This window comes from Poecilia formosa, unplaced genomic scaffold (assembly GCF_000485575.1).
Source record: "Poecilia formosa unplaced genomic scaffold, Poecilia_formosa-5.1.2 Scaffold80, whole genome shotgun sequence".
In the NCBI taxonomy this organism is placed as follows: domain Eukaryota; kingdom Metazoa; phylum Chordata; class Actinopteri; order Cyprinodontiformes; family Poeciliidae; genus Poecilia; species Poecilia formosa.
Genome location: NW_006800019.1, coordinates 1,981,777 through 2,003,299, shown reverse-complemented (window position 1 = coordinate 2,003,299; position 21,523 = coordinate 1,981,777). Strand labels below are relative to the sequence as shown.

Here is a 21,523-nt window from a genome sequence, read left to right as displayed (position 1 = left end):
GCAGTGATCCAGATTTTGTGTTTAAGGATTTGAGCTAAAATAAAATAAAATAAAATAAAATAAAATCTTAAATTACAGTGAAGGCAAGAAGGCCTTCCTACCTCAAACACTTGGCGCTCATCACCAAAACATCAGTGGACACATGCAAACAGCTGGACGACAATTATTATTTTATAACAAAAAAATTGGTGTAATTAAGTAATGGCAACTTTTTTACTTACTATTGAGAAGAAAATAAATCATTTCTGGATTATGCATTTTATTTTTAATAAAATGTATAAACCCTCCACAAATTGTTTTTTTTTTTTTTTACCTTTAGAGACGTGCCTTTCCGATTTACTGCCAGAGATAAACTTCTTGGTTGAATGAGAATCTAAATCTGCCAGAAGTAAGAATAACTTTGAGTTTTGCTTTAAATCATTAAAATGTGTGTTATTTTACTAGAGATGCACTCGTAGGGAATTTGAAGCTTATTCTTGAACAGGTGAGGATATTAGAAGCAGGAATATACTGTGTTTAATTTTTCCTGACTAATATCTGAAGGATTACATGCAGTCCATCATGGATGTTAATGAATATTTCCATGATGTGATTTATTTGCTGGGTTGTGTGCAGTGGGCACTGGTTGAACGGGCTAATATAATGTAACGAGGACTTAAATGAGCTATTAATCTGGTCGACCCAAGGGTAAAAGGACAACACAAAATGGATCTGAACAGCATGATGTAACCAAGATGCTGGGAGCTGTAGATCATTATGAATTATTTCTGATTTCGTACTTTAAAAGGAATAGATAATTCAAAGAAATGGGGATTTTTATTCCACTGGGCATTCCATCAAAGCACCACATCCATCATATGTGTAATAACACACACATTTTATTATTTATGAATTTAGATGACATTATTGAAAAAGAATTAATGTGGCAATTTACAATAATCTGCGAGAGACGTTTTCTAAGGTCTTACAAATGACCCAGCGAGGGCCGGAGAGGTTGGTTTGAATCGGTGAACCATCAGAGGCTGCATAATTAAAAATCATTCGGACAGCTGTACCATTTAACCTGGGCGCACCACGTCTTGGTTACTAAGTTATGGGTTGACAAACAAGGAAGGGGTGTGTGGTTAGGTAACAAGTGTGTTTTTACATTTTCTAGGAATCTCTACATAACCCTGGGAACTGAGCCATAATTTCAGGTTTGCAAAATCTACCCACATTTAAAGTGTTTTTTTCTTCTTTTCTTTTTAAATCCTGCAAACCACCACTTGCCTGCATGCTGGCTGATGCACTAAGTTTGTGTGTTTTGGAAGCAGGAGAGCGTCACATGGTGGCCTGGAGTCGTGTTGTCTTCTCGTCTCTCATGGAACCAGATGCATTATTGATGGACGGCTGATTGGGAACTCAATTACACAGAGATTACGGTGATGGCAGACACTGGAACACCACTACCCTGTCACAACTATTGAATTAGAGCAGAGGAGAGGAGGAAAGTGTCCTTCAGAGCCTCTCTTCTCTGCAGACCTCTTGGGGATGCCAAACGGCGGCAGGCTTGTTCATACTTTGACAGGTGACCTTCCAAACAAATGTACCTTCAGCTGGGCAGCCAGCTGGCTGAACACTGCTGCAGCATGCTGCCTCTTGCTTGGAGTCTGAAGAAACTGTGATTTAATTTCACTTGGGTTCTAAAAAACCACATTGAAATTTTAGGAAATTACAGATTAAAGATGATCCGTGATATTGGATTCTGAGGATATTACAGGGGATTTGGCCTTTCCTTTGTTACCTAATCCTACCAAATTTTCTAGCTCTCCTGTTGTGAGCGGTCATTTTTATTAGGCGCAGAGACGCTGCCATTACACGTTTGAGAGAGCAGTGGATGAATTTACAGTGCTGAATTCAGTTTTTGCTCCGACTTTTGACATGCTATTTTCACAGCTAGCATGGTTGGCATAGCTAGCACAACACAAAACAGTATTATTCGAGGATTCCTTTGAAAATGTAGATTCTTACCTGAGGATTTCTCCAGGGCAGGCATGACATTTTCAAATTCAGCTTGGTCCAGCAGACAAGGTTGAAAGCCCAAAAGCAATTAAACAGAAAATATTTCTTGTATACTCTTCACTGATACCAGCTGAAAGTCTCTCTCTCTCTCTCTCTCTCTCTTTCTCTTTCTCTCTCTCTCATGCAGCAACATGTAGAGACGCTCCTTCCTCTGACTTCATTTCAAACCCATATCTCACACAGAGAATAGTTATCTTTGAGTCTTCTGCTTGCAGTAGCAACTTCCACCATGAAGCATGTTGTTGTTGTCAGGCAGAGGTTGGCATGGTGAGTTCACTGATTGGAAAAAGATTGGATTTTTGAGTTTTTGCCTGACTGGTCACTTTTAAAGCCACCACAGCTGACAGTCGTGCGATTGTGATTAACTGATGATTTGTCACAGTCTCGAATCGGTTGTGTTGTTTTTATTGAAAACTAGTTTGTTGAATCTACCTAATCTTAAGTTTGTCAAATACAAATCATTTTTTTTAACGCATTTAATTTTTGTCCTGTTATGAGGTTTTTGCTTTCTGCATTCAGATTAAAATATATGAATAAATGCTAAAAGTAAATAATATTTTCTTGTCTCAGAACCAACAGTGCAATGAAGCGTTAGAGTTCATCTTTTGTGTTAAGCCAGAAAAGATTTGAAGAATTAAATAATTGCAGCAAAGTGTGGATCGCGCATCACGTGCTCCTACGCTGGTGCAGAATTGCAATATTGTGCAAATCTAACCTGAATGCGATCAATGCGATGTGTCTGTGTGCATTCTGGCATCCGCATGGCAGCATTTGTGTATCCCTCAATCTAATTTGATTTATCAAATGACAGCTGCTCGTCTCTTTGCGCTAAAGTAGATGCAATGATGAGAAATGCTCGGAATGGGAATTTATGTGCATAAATATTGGAATTTCACCAAAGCTCATTCATATAACATGGCCCACCTGAATGAGAATTGTGCCTTGCAGGGTCGTATGCTATTACAAGTTTAATGCAATATCTGGATTGAGGAAGATGAGAGAAGGGATAGAGGAAGGCAGGGTGGTGGTGGGGGCATTGGCACCTGAAATGGAAGCATTCATCTTTCTTTTCTGTCGGTCAGCAAATACGTTCAGAGGAAGAGAAAAAGCAAGGTGAGAAAAGCTGAACTCGAGGAAGAAAAATCATTTTATATAGACTGCACACTGACGCCCATTTTAATTTTTTTGCCTTATAGAACTTCCTATTCTGAACTTCAGTTTATTGCCTTCATCAGAGTTGGAGCTCATTTTTATTCTCTCACAGCCGTTTCATTTAAGGAGAGAATTGATATCAGTCAACAAGAGCAGTTTTATCCCTTTAGCATTTATCATGGAAGCGATTTCTTCATTCCTCAAGTGTCTTCTTCAGAGTGTCTATGAAGAGACCCAGCCTTGAAAGGGACCTTTGTTCAGGTTTTGTGTCGTCAATGGAGCCGGGGACATAGCTTGGATTAGGTGGACAACAGGCAGCTTTCACGGGACTCCTGCTTTATCCAGGTCTTCTCCAACAGGCTGGACGGTTCAGTAAAAGACACCCCGGTGTGCCGTGCCCCGCTCCATTGCCCCCGTTTCCTCGAACACTGGGCACGAGTGAGGCCCTGGAGAAAAGGTTTAATAAGGAGGAGAGAATAGCCATTAGCTCCCTACCAACCGCTGTTGATGGAGGAGAAAATAGAGGGACCAATAGACCAACAAGAACTATTGGAGTCTGTGACAATCACATCACGGGGAAACTAATTCCTGCTCCTTCAGGGCTGCTGCTGTCAGCCGATTCTGAGCAGAAAAGACTCATTACAAAACTGAAATGGCAAGAGTTTAAAGAAATGTAGAGTTACATTTCGTCTGATTTGAACCATTTAATCCAGACGACAGCTCCCCCCCCCGTGGAAAGTTGTGTGTGTGTGTGTGTGGGTGTGTGGGTGTGCGTGTGCGGGTAGGTTCAGCAGCCTTTCTTCTGCCATCGGCCATTGCTTTTCCCAATCCAACATGGATCCTATGGACAGGTGGTATTGACTTTTATCTTCATACATAAAGAAGTGACCATGAGGAAAAAAATATGAGTAACAGACATCATGTTAAAACTTTATTCCAACATGGGTTTTCTCCCAGGATTTCATAATAGTAGAAAAGTAATGTTTTTCAACTTTTTCCTTAAGACTGAGTAAAAATAAACAAAATAATTCTTAGGTGACAATAAGAAATGGAGTCTTATTGTTTGCAGTCCTGCTTGCATTTGTCTGAGGAACAATAATGTAAAGGTTGTGTGTGTAGAATGACTGTCATTCAATGAATACCGTGAGGTTTGAAAGGGATTCTGCCTGTTTGGATTGATTTTATAAGATCAAGTGGTTGATTATCCTGAGCTTTGCTTAAGAAAACTTATAATACGTTACATCCAGCTGAACCAAACTGTGGAAATGTTTTTTTTTTTTCTGTAAATGCCGCTTAGTCCCTTTCTGTGTTATTATAATTTGGATTATTCCTGCGATTCTGAACCTACCAGCTGCAGAAAGTTGTTTTCATTCAACTTGGCCCAGGTCGCTCAGTCTGCTCTAGTATTTTGAAGTCTTACAACAATACAGTCCATGTGAAGATATTTGAAATGCTGAGTCCATTAAGGCCATTCAAAGTTGATGGCAGCAACTTTAAATAAACAATACTTGCCATTATTTGAAGAAATAATCCCCTTTAAGCAAGCATTTTTGGAAATTAATGTCGTAGCCTTAATGCATTAAGTGTGGTCACGTCAGTGAGAATGGCTCTATTTTTTGTATCTGTTATAATTGTTGATTGGTTTTGCCTCATTGGTAGGTCGCAAAGAAAGCATGACCCTTTATGATTTATTAATGGTCTAGTCTTTGTTTTTTGCAGATTCAAGATGAAAGTGGTTTACACTCAGATTTAAAACACACATAAAGCTCAGTCACTAAAGCTATCTTCAGAATATCCTACAAATCTTAAGTATTACTGTGTGTACAACAAAGATTTATCAAATAAACACATAGGTTTCACCATATAAATGCTATAGTTTATTTTACTCCAAGTTAACGTTAATGTTATCATTTACATGTGAGCTAATGTAATAAGGTCCTTTTACTAAATCCTGATTTGTTTCTTTGGTAACCTGACTAAAAACAGTTTCCCTGCAACCTGCCCCAGATTGTAATCTGAAACAGCCTGAAGTCCAGGCCAATCTAAATTCAACTTTCTGACCTCCATATGTCCAAAGTTCTTTTTCCATACCATCAGACTGCATGCCTGCATGGTGTTTAAAGGTCGGGTTTCCCACTTTAGTGTCGCATGTCCCTCTACATATTAACGACATACATGGTCCTGGCTAATCTACAGTTCCTTCTTTACCTGTTGCTTCACGGTCTGAATTTGTCAGATTATTTGTTTACCGTTTCCTCTCCAGTCAAAGTCATTGTTTGTTGAATAAAATCCAGGCGAGCAAAGTTGTCTGCAAATTCTTCTGATTAACTTATCAGCAGAACGTCTTTTTCTGCTTCAGGCTTGACGATCTGAAGCGCGTATATTTTCTTTTCTAACAACTGCGCAGTCACTTCTGCAGTGTGAAGTTATTCATCGACATGTGAGGTCTTTTGAGTGTCTTATCACTTCAGAGCGGTAAATCTGATGTGTCTGTTAAGTTTTCGGAGTGACCTCTGTGGTGTGCATGTGCTGCGTCAGTATCTATGAGCGCTGTCAGTGCGAGCCGCCATGCCACAGGGTTTAACCCCTCCTGCATTGATCCCCAGTTTGCTCCGGGCTGCCGCCTAATTCTCCAATTTTCAGCTGTTAGAGATAGAATTGGAATAATAAACAGCTGAACCTCCCACTAATAATCCTTCTGACCCCCCTTACCCCATCTAACGCTTTCTTACACACACACTCACTTTGTCCCTTCCTCCACAGCTTACCCAGTCCTCCTTAGTGGTGGGTAGAGTTTCCCTGTCTATCTTAATCTATGCCAAAGCCACAAAGGACTAATAAAATGATATTTCCCTGCCTTTAGAGCCTGGAACTCATTATCAGCACTAGCGCACACAAACCACATGTGCAACATTTATGTTTGTGGACACATACAAAGCATTAAGTGCTTCTTTGAGTCGACTATTTTCTGTTTTCTAGAAACGTTTTTCATCTGTTCTCAGCAACAAACTGGAACATGTTTCAGTCTCTGCATGTCATCAAATGCTGTATGCTGTAATGTGGCGCACTATTTTTTTCCTCACAAGAAACGATAGTGTTGCTGTTTATTGCTTTGATACCAGATCTAGTAGCTGATGCTCTGTTAAATGATTTGCAATCTTTCTATTTTACAAGCTGCTTCAAATAAGCTGATAAATGTTTTACGTTTAACAACTCTGGATAAAATCTACAGTTACAACCTCACTGTACCCCACAGTCGTAGAGCGTTTCATGGTTCATGTAAACCAGTGCAGGAGGTTCTCCATCAACTGGTTGTCAGACACAGACTTGCAGTTACGGTGGATCTCAGATATGTGTAAACATCTCTTTTAAATAATAGGGTTTAGTAATGTTAAAAGCAGTAGATGAAGTGTTGGTTTTTTTCTTTAATCAGACATGTACACTGTGCAAAGACAGAGTTTGTATTGGGTGAGAAGTGAAGAAGTGAAAAAGCTACTATGACCTCACTGCTCATTCAATTTTAGCACTCAGAGTTTATCAATATCCCACATCCTAACTCGGCAATATTTTCCCAATCTACCTTGAAAATGTTCTCCATTTGTCTGTTGGTGCATGTCCTGTTTGCAGGCCTCTTTGATCGCGCCACAGTTTTTGTATCAGATTTAGTTCTGAGCTCTGGCTGGGCCATGCCAAAACCTTCCAGTTACTTCCAGTGCAGTCATTGTTTTACTGATTAAAATATATGTCTCAACTCACTGCGATGCTAAAATAATAAATCTCCTCTTCATTTTTAGATTTCCATCAGACAACTGAAGGCTTTGGCTCAGACTCTACTTTTGTTTCAAATCTTTCTTACATTTAAATGTGACCTTTTTCTGACGGACACAAATGGAAAAATGTCACATTTAAAGTGACATATTTATGTGTACATTTAAAAGTTGCTTCCAGTATGTCTTATTCAAATTTGTGCGTCTTTTTGTTAATGTATTTTTAAATTTATATTGTGCATGATATATGGGGAACTCACAGAGGGAAAAGTATTAAATTAATAATTTACTACGTGATTTTGTACATTGTGAAACTGATATTTAAGTGTAGTGTCTACTTTTTTCTTCTTAGGTCCACTGTAGACACGTTTTGCAGAAATGCCACTGTAAGCGGCTTACTTATAATGTAGACGCTTACATTATACTCCTGCTTAGATTATCACCATGATGCTCTGTTTGCGTAATTTAATTTACCCAAATTAAATAAAACCCTGATTTGCTACTTTGACAAAAGAAAAATTGCTGATCCTCTTGTAAAGTTTCTGGAGGATGAGGTCAAATTCTAGCATCTCAAACCAAACTTTTTGTCAAGTTTTTTTCTGGCTTTGTGGCTCATTTGCTCATTTGTCTTTAACATTTCTCCATTCACCAGTTATGCAGGCACTAAACTTTGTGTGTCAAAATGTTCACTCCACTAAATCTCTTTTCAGTCTTCGTGTGGTCAGAAATGTCACAGGTGTGTAGATACATTTCTTAAATGGTCTTTAAGAGTTGATTAAAACTTGCCAGAAGTGTCTGCTAATTTTTAATGTGGGGGAAAAGCTCTGTGCTGACAGTATCCATTTGGTCTCAGTGAAATTATCTTTCTGTCTCGTTTTTCTCCGTTTTTGGCTCACTTGGAGTCCCGAGGCCCTAGAGCCTTTGTGCTGCAGTAGTGCTGGGCTCAGCATGCTGCCAGTGTCCACACATTGCTGCCTCAGCACTAATAAGGCAATAGAGTGATAGAGAGAGCGCCAGTTGTCTGCTTTCAACATCCCTACTCAACCGTACCCTCACCTAACCCCCCACAGAGACACCATTAGCAAACCTATTGAGGATCCCATATTAGGAAAAACATCAAGGAGTCTAATTGTGGTTGTGAGCTGAGACTTGCTGGGTGTGTTAAGTTTTGTATCCACACTAATGAGTTGTGGTGTTTCCCTCTTTGGTTTATTGCCCCACATTCTGATTTGAGTCGTGTCACTGACCACTCGAGTGTCTCCTGATTTAGCTCCAGCCTCACGTCATGTTACAAATTAGACTTCAGATGCAGAGCATTTGTAAAGCATTTTAGTTCACATCTTAGATCGTATTCTTCTATTTTGTTCTGTATTATTTCTGTCTGATATAACAACAAGAAACTGCTAAAATAAATCAACATATTGAGGTTTATAAATTAATATATGGCAGTAACAAAAGCCTGGGGTGGTCACTCATATGGCAAACAAATGACTAAAGAAAATAGTGCAAGACAGGAGGATGGCTGTGAGTGTGCTGCATTAAAATCAAATACATTCATGAAAACTAATGATAGTACTAGTAGTAGTAGTACTTTCTCATAGTTCATAGTGCATACTTTTCTTATGCATCAGAGGCGCATAAGAAAAGTATGATTAGTTTAATTTCCTGTCGGGTTGAGTTTTTGTCAGATTTATTCTTGTGCAGCAGCAGCAGCAGCACAAATGGACAGAAACTGGACTGGAGAACTGGCTCCATGTAACAGGACGACTGTGCTATTTGAGCCTGAATGTGGCGCTAAAAACAGACTGACAGCTGGGAGTTAAGAGCCAGAATATGAAACTCAAATGTCACCTGATCAAAACATTGGGTGGGGCATTAAAAGTATTTACAGGTGTAAAAATGGTGAGTCAGAATTTTTTTTTTTCATCTTACTATGTTTATTTTCTGTGTTTGACTCAAATTGAAAAAAGTCTTAGAACATTTCTTGTGATATTTTTCCACTGCTATCATTTGTGTTAAAGACGCATGTTTAAAACCTGAGTAACAGGAAGTCTGGAAGTACAAATTGAAAAGAAGAATATAATATTTATCAGTACTTGTAGTTTGTTGCTGAAGCTTTTGCTGTAAATCGCCTGACATAACGGGAGAATGACGTCAAACTCCATCTGTTGGGAAATAATTACAAAACTGACTTTCACGTCAAAGGGGAAAGAAAACGCAGCGTTTTCATTTTTCGTGTATTTTGTGCTCAGTTTAATTAAGTTCAATTCTTATTTAAATAACGCCAATCCACTACCCATGTCATCTTAAGGCGCTTAACAAAAAGGGACAAAAAGTCCAATCAATCCAGTCATGCAGACAGATTGCAAGTCAAGTACATCCATTCCAATTGATCCCAGTTAGCAAACAAGGAGTACTCACTTACTAATCCATTCACGGAAATAGACAATCCTAACTCAACGAACATCTCATTGCTCTGAAATCAACTCGGTTTCTCCGCTCTGCAGATCCCTACAGGCTCGATACGCCACAGACAAACCTTCACACCGTGGGCTCTGCTGCGCCTCGTCTCTCCTGAAACCACCTGATGACTCTCTACTGAGAGCTTTAAGAAAGAACTGAAGATAATTGTAGCATTTTGAGATTGAAAAATCTGAAATACAATACAAATTCAATAAACTATCAGCATCGTCGGGTTTAGTTTATTATTCAAACTGTGTAAAAAAAAAAAAATTAAAAAAACCTATGTGGACTGTTGCTTCCGTTGTCTTGTTGACTTTGCAACAGTCCCTCATACTTATTTCCTTATTTCTGCATGACAGAAATAAGGAAATAAGAAACCTCCAACTTGGCACCTTCTTTGAACCGATCAAGAATAGATTCAATTTTAGGCTAGGTCCAATGTTTTCTAAAATGTTATTCACTTTTATGAATTTAATACAATGCACTTGTGTCAGAAATACATTTATTTGTTGAGTGAAAATAATTTCTGATCTTGATCTTTCATTATTTTCCTGGACTTAGTGTAATGAGAAAACAGCCACACATTTTATTTTATATTTATTTATTATTCATTTATTTAATTCATTTACAGTTTAAAATTAACATCTCACATATTGATACGAACAAAAGTTTTGAATGAAAATAGTTAGTTGCAAGGAAAAAAATCTCTCCTTTGGTTGTTTCAACACCCATTTAAGCCCATGTAAAAATTAGGTTTTAAAGAACGTAATTTAAATCAGACGCGACAAATTGGTTGTTTCCATACTGAACCATTTTTCTTTTTCAGGAAGGATACGTTGTCATACGATTGAATAAAATATCTGTCTTATCCAGTCATCATGATCACTGCAAATTCTTTATGAATGAATGCTTCAAAGTCTCATCAAAACAGCGCTGACGTTTTTGCAACGGTGTTGAATCCTTATGAATGAAAACATCTTTCCAGTCTAGAAACATCAGTGCCGTACTTTGTTCTACTTAAAGTGAAGGGATGCTTAGGTCAGAGGCTTAAGCAGCATGTATGATAAGCTCTTTAAAAGCTACCACACAGCTGTTGTCCGGCTTACAACTTCACCAGTAGCTGCCAGTATTGGACTTTGATTGATCCCGACTCAACTCATCCTTAGAATCGAAGCCCGCCAAGATTTCCTCACTGTCATCATTTTCAACACGATATTTAGGAGAATCCAGTTGCCTTGAAGGGTTAATATGGAAGCACGGTGAAATTCAGCCTTTGCCAGTTCGTCACCTTTTCACCAGTATTGATAATTATGTGCTCTATTATCAGGCAAATTGCACTGAAAACATGCCTGCAGATTAAATCTGGGCTTGGCTGAAGATTTGATTGTCTGATTTTTTGGTGGAGTTTGGGGTGAATAGATCATTTACTCTGAATACATTCCTGAAATAATAGTTAGAGGCAATATTATGTATTTTCCAGGCACATAGTGCCGTTTCATAGCACAACAAAGTAACTCTTACCTTCAGTTTTTATAAAAATGCTGCATATCAAACTTGAGTTGAAACAACTTTGATTTTGCATTTTAGCACCTTGAAATAGGGTCTGTGTCTCTTTAAGAAGCTCCTCTTCTTTCTGACACTCCGCCTTCAGGACAATGCTTCTCATTATGCTGTTTACAACCATTTTGGGAGCAGTGGACTGAGAAGTTTATGATGAACTCAGCAGACTCACAGCTCCATCAGGTGTTTGCAAATTTTAGCTGCCACTAGTCTGAAGGAGCTGAGTGGGGAAGCCACAGCCTCTGTAATGAGGGAGCGTTGCTGCAGACTGCAGCTCTAAGGAGGAGCTGTATGGAAATACGCTGTGCGTTGTGGGAGAAAGGCATCCTGTACGGCTACCACAGGAGATTCAGCGATTCTTCAAAAATGTTTGACCAAAACTAAATATGTTTTTTATAGCATTCAACAGAAGTATGCACTCCACAATCAACTCTTTTTAGCTTTTTTTGATTGGTGGCTGAGTGTAAATGCTGGTAGCTACCTTGCTATGTTTGCTGTAAATTGTCATGATTTATTTCTTTCGATAATAAATAATGGCAAGATGTTTTGCTTTCAATCATTACTGGAGAAACATCATTTGAAAAGTCTGCTGCAAATGTATGGAGAAAGAGGGGTCAGTGTTTGATTGTATTCATCTTTCATTTGTCTTTTCATTTGTTTAGTATGTCATCAAGTGAATATAGCTGTCTGAGAGCTGCACTGATCACTATCAGTTACTGTTTCTCTGCTCAAAGTTGCATTTGTGTGCTTTGGCTTGTGAGGCCCAACTGAAGTGGACTTTGAAAGTCGAGGCTAAAAACGTACACACACAGAGAGACAGGTGCAAAACAAACTGTCAGACAGGTTTCACTCCACAGATCTTTGTCCGGGGCAAATATTTGTGACTTCTGTCTACCTGTACATGCGGTTGAAGAGATTCGTAGCTTCTGAAATTCACTGTTATATTTCACTAAGAGAAAACATGTAATTCTTCCTTTACTGAAAATACTGCATGAACGTGCAGACTTTCATTGATTAAAAATGGAGGAAGTTGCCAGTCTGCATTGAAGGATCAGTAAAAAAAATCTATCCAGTTTGAGCGGATGATTGCCAAACAAGGAAAGTTGTCTGACTCTGCAGCACATTTTTTTTTCTTTCTGGAACATTGGTGTATATTTAATTCACATAACTTCTACTAAAAGATCACAGTTTGCCATCAAACTAGCAGGTTAACGTTACTGAAACGTCCCCAGCTTTGTTTTTAAACAAAGGATGACAACATTATGAGTTAAGGTCATTTATTCTGGATGTCATGAGTCGTCGAGTTTTGATGTTCTGTTTTTAAATTGCAGCCATTGTTTTATTTCTACCCATTTGCTCTTGTTCAATTATTTCCTTGTGACATGGTTTTAGTCATGTTTTTATCCGATTCTCTTGTTTTTCTTGCGATTTACCCTCTTTCCACTCTTTCATCATCTTTCTCCAAGTATTTAGACTATCTGTTTTACCAATCCTTGACCAATTTTGCTACATGATGTTTCCTCCCTCATGTTCTTTCCTATTTGTAATTTTGCTTTTCCTGCCGTCCTCCCCCTTGTACTTGCGTCCTTCTACACCAAAGTACATGACAGGCCTGTCAAGCAGAAGTTAATCTCCAAATCTCTTATTGCTTGCTAAACCACATTTTCTAGTCTGTCATCTCTTATTGTGTTACCTAAAGATGTGTGGAATTTTTCAACTTATCTTTAACAAAGCTGGGCTGACGAACAACATTAACCAACTGGTGATGTGACATTTTTTTTTGGGTGGGGGTAATTTGTTTGGCTGGGTAATTACTTTCAAACTTTGCTAAGCAACTTGATAAACAGTTTCAGTCAGCCAGAGAAGAAGTCAAAGTTTCCCCAAGATCTTTCTACTGTTTATATTTCAGTGGAATCCTTCGCGCCAGACCAAACCCCTAAAACTCGGACAGTGTCCGGTGAGCCAAAGCTTCGATGTACGATTGGCCTCTCTCTCTGCTTCTGAGAATGATTGGTCAGTCCACGCCCTCGCCTCATTCTCTCTCCCTCTTCCTACTTAAATACTTTTAGCATAAAGAGAGAGAAGGAGGGGAGGGGGATGGGAGATCCATGGGGGATGGGAGCTAAGTGCTACCTCTGTTGTCACTGGCCAGAGAGAGAAGCAGAGAGAGAGTGGGAGAGAGAGAGACAGGGAGGGAGGGAAAGAGCAGAGTTGTGTCCCATATGTGGAAAAAAAAGCATAGCAGTGCACACACGAGTCTGGTCAGCTCCGGGGATTATCCTAGTGCTCTCAGATCTGATGGAGGACATGCAGGCATGAATAGGTAAGGCCGCTTGTCTTCTCTGCATCTCTGTGTCGATCTGCTGTCACGGCCAGCTGCTCTCCCTGCTGTTTGCCTGGAATCGAGCTCTTTTGAAGCAGTTCTCTCCTCTCTTTGGCCACTGACCATTAGACGTTTCTTTCCCCCCTGCGAACAGAATCTCTTTCCTGCAAAGAGGTTCTGTTTGTTTGAAGTGGAAGCTGTGGTTTGCTGCTGCGGGGCGGATTGTTATTCTGGGTTGCGAGTGGTAAAAGTTGGCTGTCAGTTTAAAGTGTGTGTGTGTGTGGGGGGGGGGGGGGGTTGTTGTGTTGTTGCTGAAGTGAAGCCTGTTGGCGTCCAGAGACGAATCGAGGGGGTAATTGCGTAATATCTCCTTCATGTGAACGAAGGAATGTAAATAAATGTCTTTCTTGTTACTGTAAGCTGGGTGTCTCTACATCCATGACAACAATGTTACTTTACTGTGAATTATTGTAGCCTGATAAAGTTATTTGAATTTAGGGAATAAATAGTGAGAAAATTCATAAAATTTTCTGTAGAAATTAAATATTTTTGTCTGTTCCTTTAATTTTCGATTTGCTGATAAATGCATATTTTTTGCTGTGCATGAATAATTAAGCAAGCATTCCCAAAGCTCTTGTAGTTTATAGAAGAGTGAAGCAATAAACATTGAAAGATTAATCCGCCTTATCATATATGTATACTGAAATGATCAAAACCAAAATGAATATTTCCTACAGTATATGCTGACTTGGCTCTTTAAGTCAATTAAAGTAAAATTTGTTTCCCATTTTTAAAACGTTTAATTCTACCCTGTCAACAAAATTAATTGAAAATCTTTTATTTACCAGATTGGTTGTTGCGTGAAACTTGAAAGGAGAGATCTTTTGACTACATTTGGCTTATGAACCTCCAAAAGTATTTGCTGTCTCAAGAATGCAGTCTTTATTGCCCCAGCGCACGGAGCAATGGTATGCATGAGTCTTTTTGTAAGGCAGATTTAGAAAGCCCTCTTTGGAGGCTGAACACAGCTACACAATCAGCTTAATGCCTGCCTGTAATGAATGCCCTTGTGTCTTGTGTGTCTGAATTTGGCTGACTGAGTGTGTGAGTGAGACAGAGTGTGAATTCTGGTTCTGTTACACCGATACGGCTCTCAGGTTGGTCCGTAACTCTATCGTCCTCTGCTTCGGCGTGTTCAGACTCATCTGAAAGTGTTGGTTAACATTTGTCAAAGCTTTTCACAGCGGCCTCCAGCAGCCTCATCTATTTCTATTTTCTATTTTTCTCTGTCTTTCTCAGGGCTGTTCTGTTGTCAGTGCGCGCTCATGCCAGTGATGGACCCCAGCCGGACCTGCGCTAACCTTAGCTGGCATTCATGAAACAGCATTCCTCCTTACTGAGACCAGCTCCACAGAATGCTGAGTCCTATTGTCCCTTATAGTGAGTAGGACACTCTCTTGTTTTTTTCCCCCCTCCTCTCTAAACTACACACCACAGAGGCTTGACTTAGTTGGACTTTGCCTGAATCAATGAGCTCTCACAGAAAAAAATAAGTGGGAGTGGACATGTGCAAACAGAACGAGCGATGCACCGGTGGCTAAAAGTCGGGCTCAGCGCAGAGACTGGACTTTTCTTTGATACGCAGAGTGGAAACGCTAAACCTTGAGCACTGAATGTTTCATCAGCAGCCGGTAGAAAACAGCTGTGGCACAGAAGAGGAACAGAGGAAGGATGGAGGGATGACGGGTTAAGCTGCACAAACCCCTTAGCTAGGCAAGTGTAATTTTACCGATACACCAATGCAGGACTTACCACAACACACACTTCCTCCTGCTTCTCATTTTTCTTCCCACAGTGCTGACCTAATAACTGACATGTCCAGTGCCATTGCTCCCCTGTGGGCACCCTCACACCGGGCCTCTTAGGAGTCCAGTGCTCGCGCTCTCCAAAACAGCATTGTTTGGTGGCCAGCAGGGGCCAGCCTCTGTGGCCTCGTCCTCAAGAGCCTCTTTTTCCCAGCTCTTTAACTCGCCTCAATGGACCATTATTGGCATGACAGTTACAAGAAAGGAGGGAGAATCAAACAGAATAGTTAATTTAAAAAGTATTACTTTATAATTGATGACAGAAACTTCTGTTTGTGCACCGGCATGTAAAACACGTCGGAATGGCAGCGTAGGCAGATGTGTGGCTGTTTCGAGTTAGAAATGCTTGACTGAAACATAAGCTGATGTTTGATGTTTACTTTTCTTAGAGATGCACCAGTAAGTCTGCTTGAAAATAAAATCAGACATGTACTTGACATGTTGATGTGTCTCAGATGTTTAGCAGATCGAATACTAAACATGCTGATCTTTTTTATGTTCATAAAGCGAGTTAAAGACAAGAACCCCCACCTCAAAGACCTCAAAGAAAACAAAAGTGTGACACTGACCAGGAAAAGCTTCATCGTTACATGCCTAAACTTCAATGTCTTACCCTTTAATGGCTTTGGAAGGATGCCATAACACTTCAGCATCACCTCACTATGCATTTAACACTGAATCATACACAACTTGATCACCGGTTAAGCCAGGCTGACAAGTACTTTTTATCCATGTTGGAAACATTTGGCCACATTACATCAGCATCATGTCCACCACTGCTTCAAAATGAATCCAACTCTGACTCGAATATTGTAGCAATGACCCAATAGAAACGTTATCTCATCTCACACTGTGCTATGCACATGCGATCACTCACCTTGAAGCTGAATGTGAAACTGACAGCATGACCTACTTTCTGATTAATTCAGTTAAAAATTATCCGACCACTTGGGGGGATTTGCAGAACATTTGTATGGATAAAGATTGTCTTTAATTGTTGTTGTGATGAAACATGTGGTGGTTATTAATACTGTTATAGAACTTGGTCATCATTAAATCCATTCTGTTATTGCACAATGAAACTATTTGTGAGTTTTGGCTGTGCAAGAGATGTGAAGTGGAAGCAGTATGAAAAAGGCCCTGGAATTACAGCTTCATCTTTGACTTTTGGAAAAAAAATCTCCTAAAAGGATTGTTTATCTGAAATCACTTTTTGTTTCTATCTTCAAAGTAAAAACATTTTTTTTTGTTTAGTGGTAATATAATAAATATCTGACTAAGTAAAACAAAGCATGATAATATAATTCTAATTTACTTAGCTAAGTGACTCTTCTCCAGTAACTGAACATTTTTGGGCAATGTAAAATAGATTTATGCAAATTGCTAAATATCAGAAAGTGTCTGAAGAATAACACAAACATTTGTGTTGTTGCTTCCCTGGTAAGCTGATCCTTAAATATGAAAACTAAATAAACAAAACTGAAATAATGTCCTTGTTCCTGATACAGCAGGACACTGTGAATTCCTCACGGTTAATTCTGTTTCAGTTTCTCACTTGAAGACCTCCAGACCATGTTTTTCAGTGCACTTTACATACATGCAAAATTGGAAATAGAACAACAGTAGCTTGTCTATTGCTTTTTGCAAATTTCATCCTTTTGATAGGCACCATATCTACTTAGTAGATCTTTTACTCTGAATAAGAAAGGACGATGTCCAAAAGTATGTTCACACAAATAAGTATAATTAGGTTGACATGTTTGGATCACGCTGAGGATTCCTTTTAGATTGCAACATTAACTTATTTTAACTTATCCAGTGACACACCTTATACTAAGTTGAGTTCTCCTGGAGACGGTAGCTCTAAGAATGTCACAGACGGATGGCGGAAAAGTTGGTCTGCTTTCAAACGTCTCTCTGCTGGTTAATAGGGATCTTCTGAACCTTTGTGGGGCGGGGGGCTCATTTTACGACTGGGCGCAGTGGTTTTCTCTGTTCGACAGCTTGGTAGGTTCCCATGTACAGCGTAGCTCTGTTGTCGAGGTCATTTAAGAACAGCCCGCTAGTGTGTGTTTGCAGAAAGGAGCTTCGTATGGTTACGCACAGCAGTGTGAGGTAGTCACACTGTTTACTCTCAGACCGGTGACACACAAGCTCACCCATGTGCTTGCTGGTGACACTGCAGCTCTCAGTTAAAGACTGGAGTCATAATTGAGAAAGATTTTGCATGTGTGCAGAGCATGCGAAGACTCTCACCTCCATGTTGGAATGCCACTTTATGGGAATGTCCGGCTTCCTTCTGCTACTTCTCACTCCCGTAGTTGGCTTTTCTGTTTCTGCGCATAGAGCATAGATGCACCCATGGTTACATGACATGACAACAGCTTGTATATACAACATGCTTGTCTTGGTCCTCGTCTGCGGCTGGTCCAGAATACCTCAAGCTGGGTGAAACCGCTATCGCCGGACCTGAGACGAAACCTGAGAGAGATTCCAGGGGCCATGGATACTCCTAGAGGGATTTGGTGCAAAAATCTGTAATCTGCACTTCAAACACACTCTTAAATCAGTCCCAGGCCGCCAACCCAGAAGTGCCCTAACTCTTGTTGCTGGCCCCCCCCCCCGCTGGTGGAGGGATACCTTCTCTTTTAAAGCAGCACACATGCACAGAGAATGACTACACACAAGAGTCCAGTCTGGCAGTTTTTACTGCTCTCCTCTGAGTGACCCCTCTCTCTCTCTCTCTCTCTCTCTCTCCCTTTCTGGGTCTGTTTTTATGTTTTACTCTAAGTTTTAGAGCAGTTGATCTCATCCCAAGGCCCCTCAGACATTGGCTGGAGGGCCACAACGGCATCTTTCCCCATTATAGGCAGAGTGGTATGAGTGTTGCCGTGGAGGGCCCTGTGAGGTCTTTGAGTAAACACACAGCCCGCTAAACTGTGTGTGAATAAGAGCAAGGATCATTAGTGTGGGTGTGAATTGGCTTTAATTAGCCTCCAGTGTGTGAGTGTGTGCATGTTTTGTGCATGTATTGCAGGGGGGCGGAAAAAAAGATGTTTTTAGGGACCCGGGCTCCTGTGAGTCCACGGGCCCGGTGCTTTATTTCTCAAGGGGTTTATCAGCTCATTAAGAAGACCTCCGCTCCCATTAATGGTCCAATTAAGAAGCAAGGGGGTTGAGGCTCACTTGGATGGCTGCACTTCACTGGATTCCTGAGGCAGCAGAAATTCAGGGCTCGACAGTGTGACACGTTTTTCCACACAAACACGGCTAATTAGTAAACTAATGCACTCGAGAAAATACTTTAATGCTGTTAGATGTTTGTAGTGAGGAGGATCAAAACTTGGCCAGGGCAGCATGTGTATCGAATGTATTGAGACTTGCTTAATTTGTCCGTGCACAAAGTAAGAGCTGGATGCAGAGAGGGTCCAGGTGATTTGGTTAGAAATGGGAGTAAAGAGAAAGGCGAGGAAGATTGGATGGAAATGATGGAGCCGTAGAGTGGGAGATTGGTTGGGTTAGACAGATGGAGGGGGCGATTGGTCATCACTGAGCCTTAAGGACAGCTGTTCTTTGATATATTGGTGGACACAATGACCTAAAGCCAGCCTGCAGCCACAGAAAATAGGGACCCTGTGTTTTTTTGCTCTTGAAGAGAACAGGGGATAGGGAGTGGGTGGGCTGGACTCGGCTTCTGCCATTTGTGGATGTGCGCTAGCAGGCTCGGGGGATGGGGGGAGTTGTTTCTAAAATTACGAGCATGAAGTGACGCATCCAGCAATTATTCCTGAGGCTTTCTACTTTTGGAGAGTGCTGAGAAAAGCGCTGTTAAAATGAGCAGGGTCTCAGATGAGACCCAGCCTTCATCGTTAGCATGAACGATGAAGGCTGCTAACGATCATCGTTAGCAATTCCAAACACGTTTATCAATGAATCAATTGTTAACAAATGCCACCAAGTAGTTTGGCTGCTCTTCTTGTCCGTCCAGTTCAGAGAAAAACAAGCTGTGGTGACAATTTCTACTTGTTATTTTCCACTCGTAAAATAAAAAATAGCAAAAATAATTGTTAAATTTCTAACAGTAAAGAGTATCTAAGTTTCGCAGTTTATTTTCTAAGCACTTTCTCATGTTTTGTTCTTCCTCTATTAAGTGGTATGATCTCCACACTGACAAAACTCTTCTGACAGCTGGCCTGGAACATTCCCAGCGGAGGTCGAAGCATAAAATAGACTAACTCCAACTGTCATCGTGAGACACGAAACAAAGATCTCAAGTACAGAGATAGGAAGAAGAAGAGACACACAGAGGACGCCCCTCAAAGCCATTGCAGGAGAGAGAGAGGAGAGAGAGTTGTTTTTTTCCTCCTGGGACAGGACTCATGATCCATGTTTAAACTCAGGGCAGCAGGTGTGAAAACTCCACACCAGATCTCTGTTATTACATCTTTTTAGGCCATTGAAAGAGATCCAGACTGAGGCAAAGCGAGAGTGTGGGATTGTGCTTTCTTTTGAGTGACAGTAGGCCTGTGAGTAGTGCTTAGATTTAATATAATGTTCCTCACTCATTTATTTCTGAGTGATATGCGCCTGTCTTGAAGTCATTTAAAAATGGTCCCAAGAACTCACCTTTCACTTCTTTTTGCAGATATTTAGCAGCACCTCACACAATATTTCAGTATCTTTGATTAAAATCATTTAGCATAGCGTATTTTCCGGACTATAGAGCGCACCTTACTATAAGCCGCACCTACAATTTAAAAAAAATAAATAAATAAAAGATTGGAAACGTACATATATAAGACGCTGGTATCTCCGCCGCTCTCGGTTTTCCACAAGGACCCAGCAAAGGGCTGCATCCTTAATAAATATTAAGGACGCAGCCCTCTGTCTCCAAAGCCGAACCATGGTTTCGTTCACGCCGCGCTTACGTTTTTTACCAGATCGGTACTCCTCAACTTAAAATCTTTTTCTTCGTGTGGTTTCCATGATGACGGGATATGAGTTTGAAGAAATTTCTCCGTCGTGCCTGCTGCTAGCATGTGTTTGTTCTAAATGAAAATTAGCACTTTCTTCTTCTATTTCCAATTTTGACTTCCAATGATTCACTTCCTGCTGAAGAGCCCCCTGGTGATTGAAGAAAAATCCACAGAAAAGCCGCACCGGGCTGTAATCCGCATGGTTCAAAGCGTGGGGGAAAAAGTAGTGTCTTATTGTCAGAAAAATATGGTATTTGACACTGATTTATATTAATATAAAACTGTAATATAATTGAATATTTTACCGCAGCCGATTTGTAATAATGCAGATGAAAAAGTGTATTTCATACCTCAGTGGAAGACCACCTTAAGACAATTTTGTACCGTCTCCTCCAGCAATGCTGTAAAATGCAGTTGGCCTCTCAGGTTGGTGCTTTTACGACTGGCTGGCAGTATGTCACGGCATACAGCCCAGAAAGAATGTCCTGTTTGATATTAGTATCATAAATCACTGTGAACTTGAAAACAAAGGACTCGGGGGCCTTCTAATGACAAATCAAGACCTGAAACATAAATAATGGATTCTCGGATGCTCTTTATGTGCACACTAAACTTGTGATGGCAGAGGTTTTCAAAAAGTTTTGAAAGATTGTTTGCCTGACTTGTTTGTGCACATTACACTTGATTTTGTTCCAGTTGCTAATTGATTAGTTTTATGCAAGCTGATAACATAAAAACAGTTTCAGTTATTAGATAAATAACATTGCTTTATTGTCTTACGTCTCCTTAAGTCTGCTATTCCCAACTTGATTTCACAGATGCTCTTAGGATGAAGGATGGACAGCCAGCAATTTTCACAGCTAAGCCCAAAGTTATTAATTTCCCTTGTAAATTTAGGTAGAAAGTGATCTTTTATTTTTACCAGTATCTCTAAACATCAAGTAATATTGACGTTTTGAAGTGGCTAAGTCAGAGTCCCTATTTAAAACCGATCTGTGGATGGAGCTGAAGGTTAGGGTGATGGTAATCATGCTTTCCAATTTCAAAGCCCACCGCAAAAGATAAATCAAGTTACCACTGGCAATTGTAACAAATATTTTTCCGTTGAACATTTAGAGGTGTATAAATACTTTAATAAACTAAAATGTAAATTAAAAACATACCTTTTTCTTCAAACTAATACTCACTTTACTAACAACACTTGGTGTAGGAGGTGAGTAAGAAAGCTCAAAGTTAGCCATTTTCTTTATCAGTGAAGTTTTAAGACCTAAAGCTAGAGAAACCACATACACATACTTTTTCTTGGATTTCAACAGAAAGACTCAGCTTTCCGCTTTTTCCAAAGATGAATTTCCA

General features: G+C 40.0%; 1 protein-coding gene across 4 annotated transcripts in view; it reads left to right on the top strand.

Annotated features, from left to right (window-relative positions):
* fignl2 (fidgetin like 2) overlaps nt 1-21,523 on the top strand; it is a 51,859-nt gene that overhangs the window by 20,670 nt on the left and 9,666 nt on the right. Inside the window, exons 1-2 of one of the 4 annotated variants that reach the window (XM_007556682.2) lie at nt 13,124-13,326; nt 14,626-14,766. The exons of 2 other annotated variants lie outside the window; for them this stretch is intronic. In XM_007556682.2, the coding sequence (XP_007556744.1) occupies nt 14,742-14,766 (25 nt within the window). In that variant the 5' untranslated portion in view covers nt 13,124-13,326; nt 14,626-14,741. Of the gene's footprint in view, nt 1-13,123; nt 13,327-14,625; nt 14,767-21,523 lie in introns of those variants that run through there. One more of the 4 variants, XM_016673698.1, reaches the window with a different exon arrangement.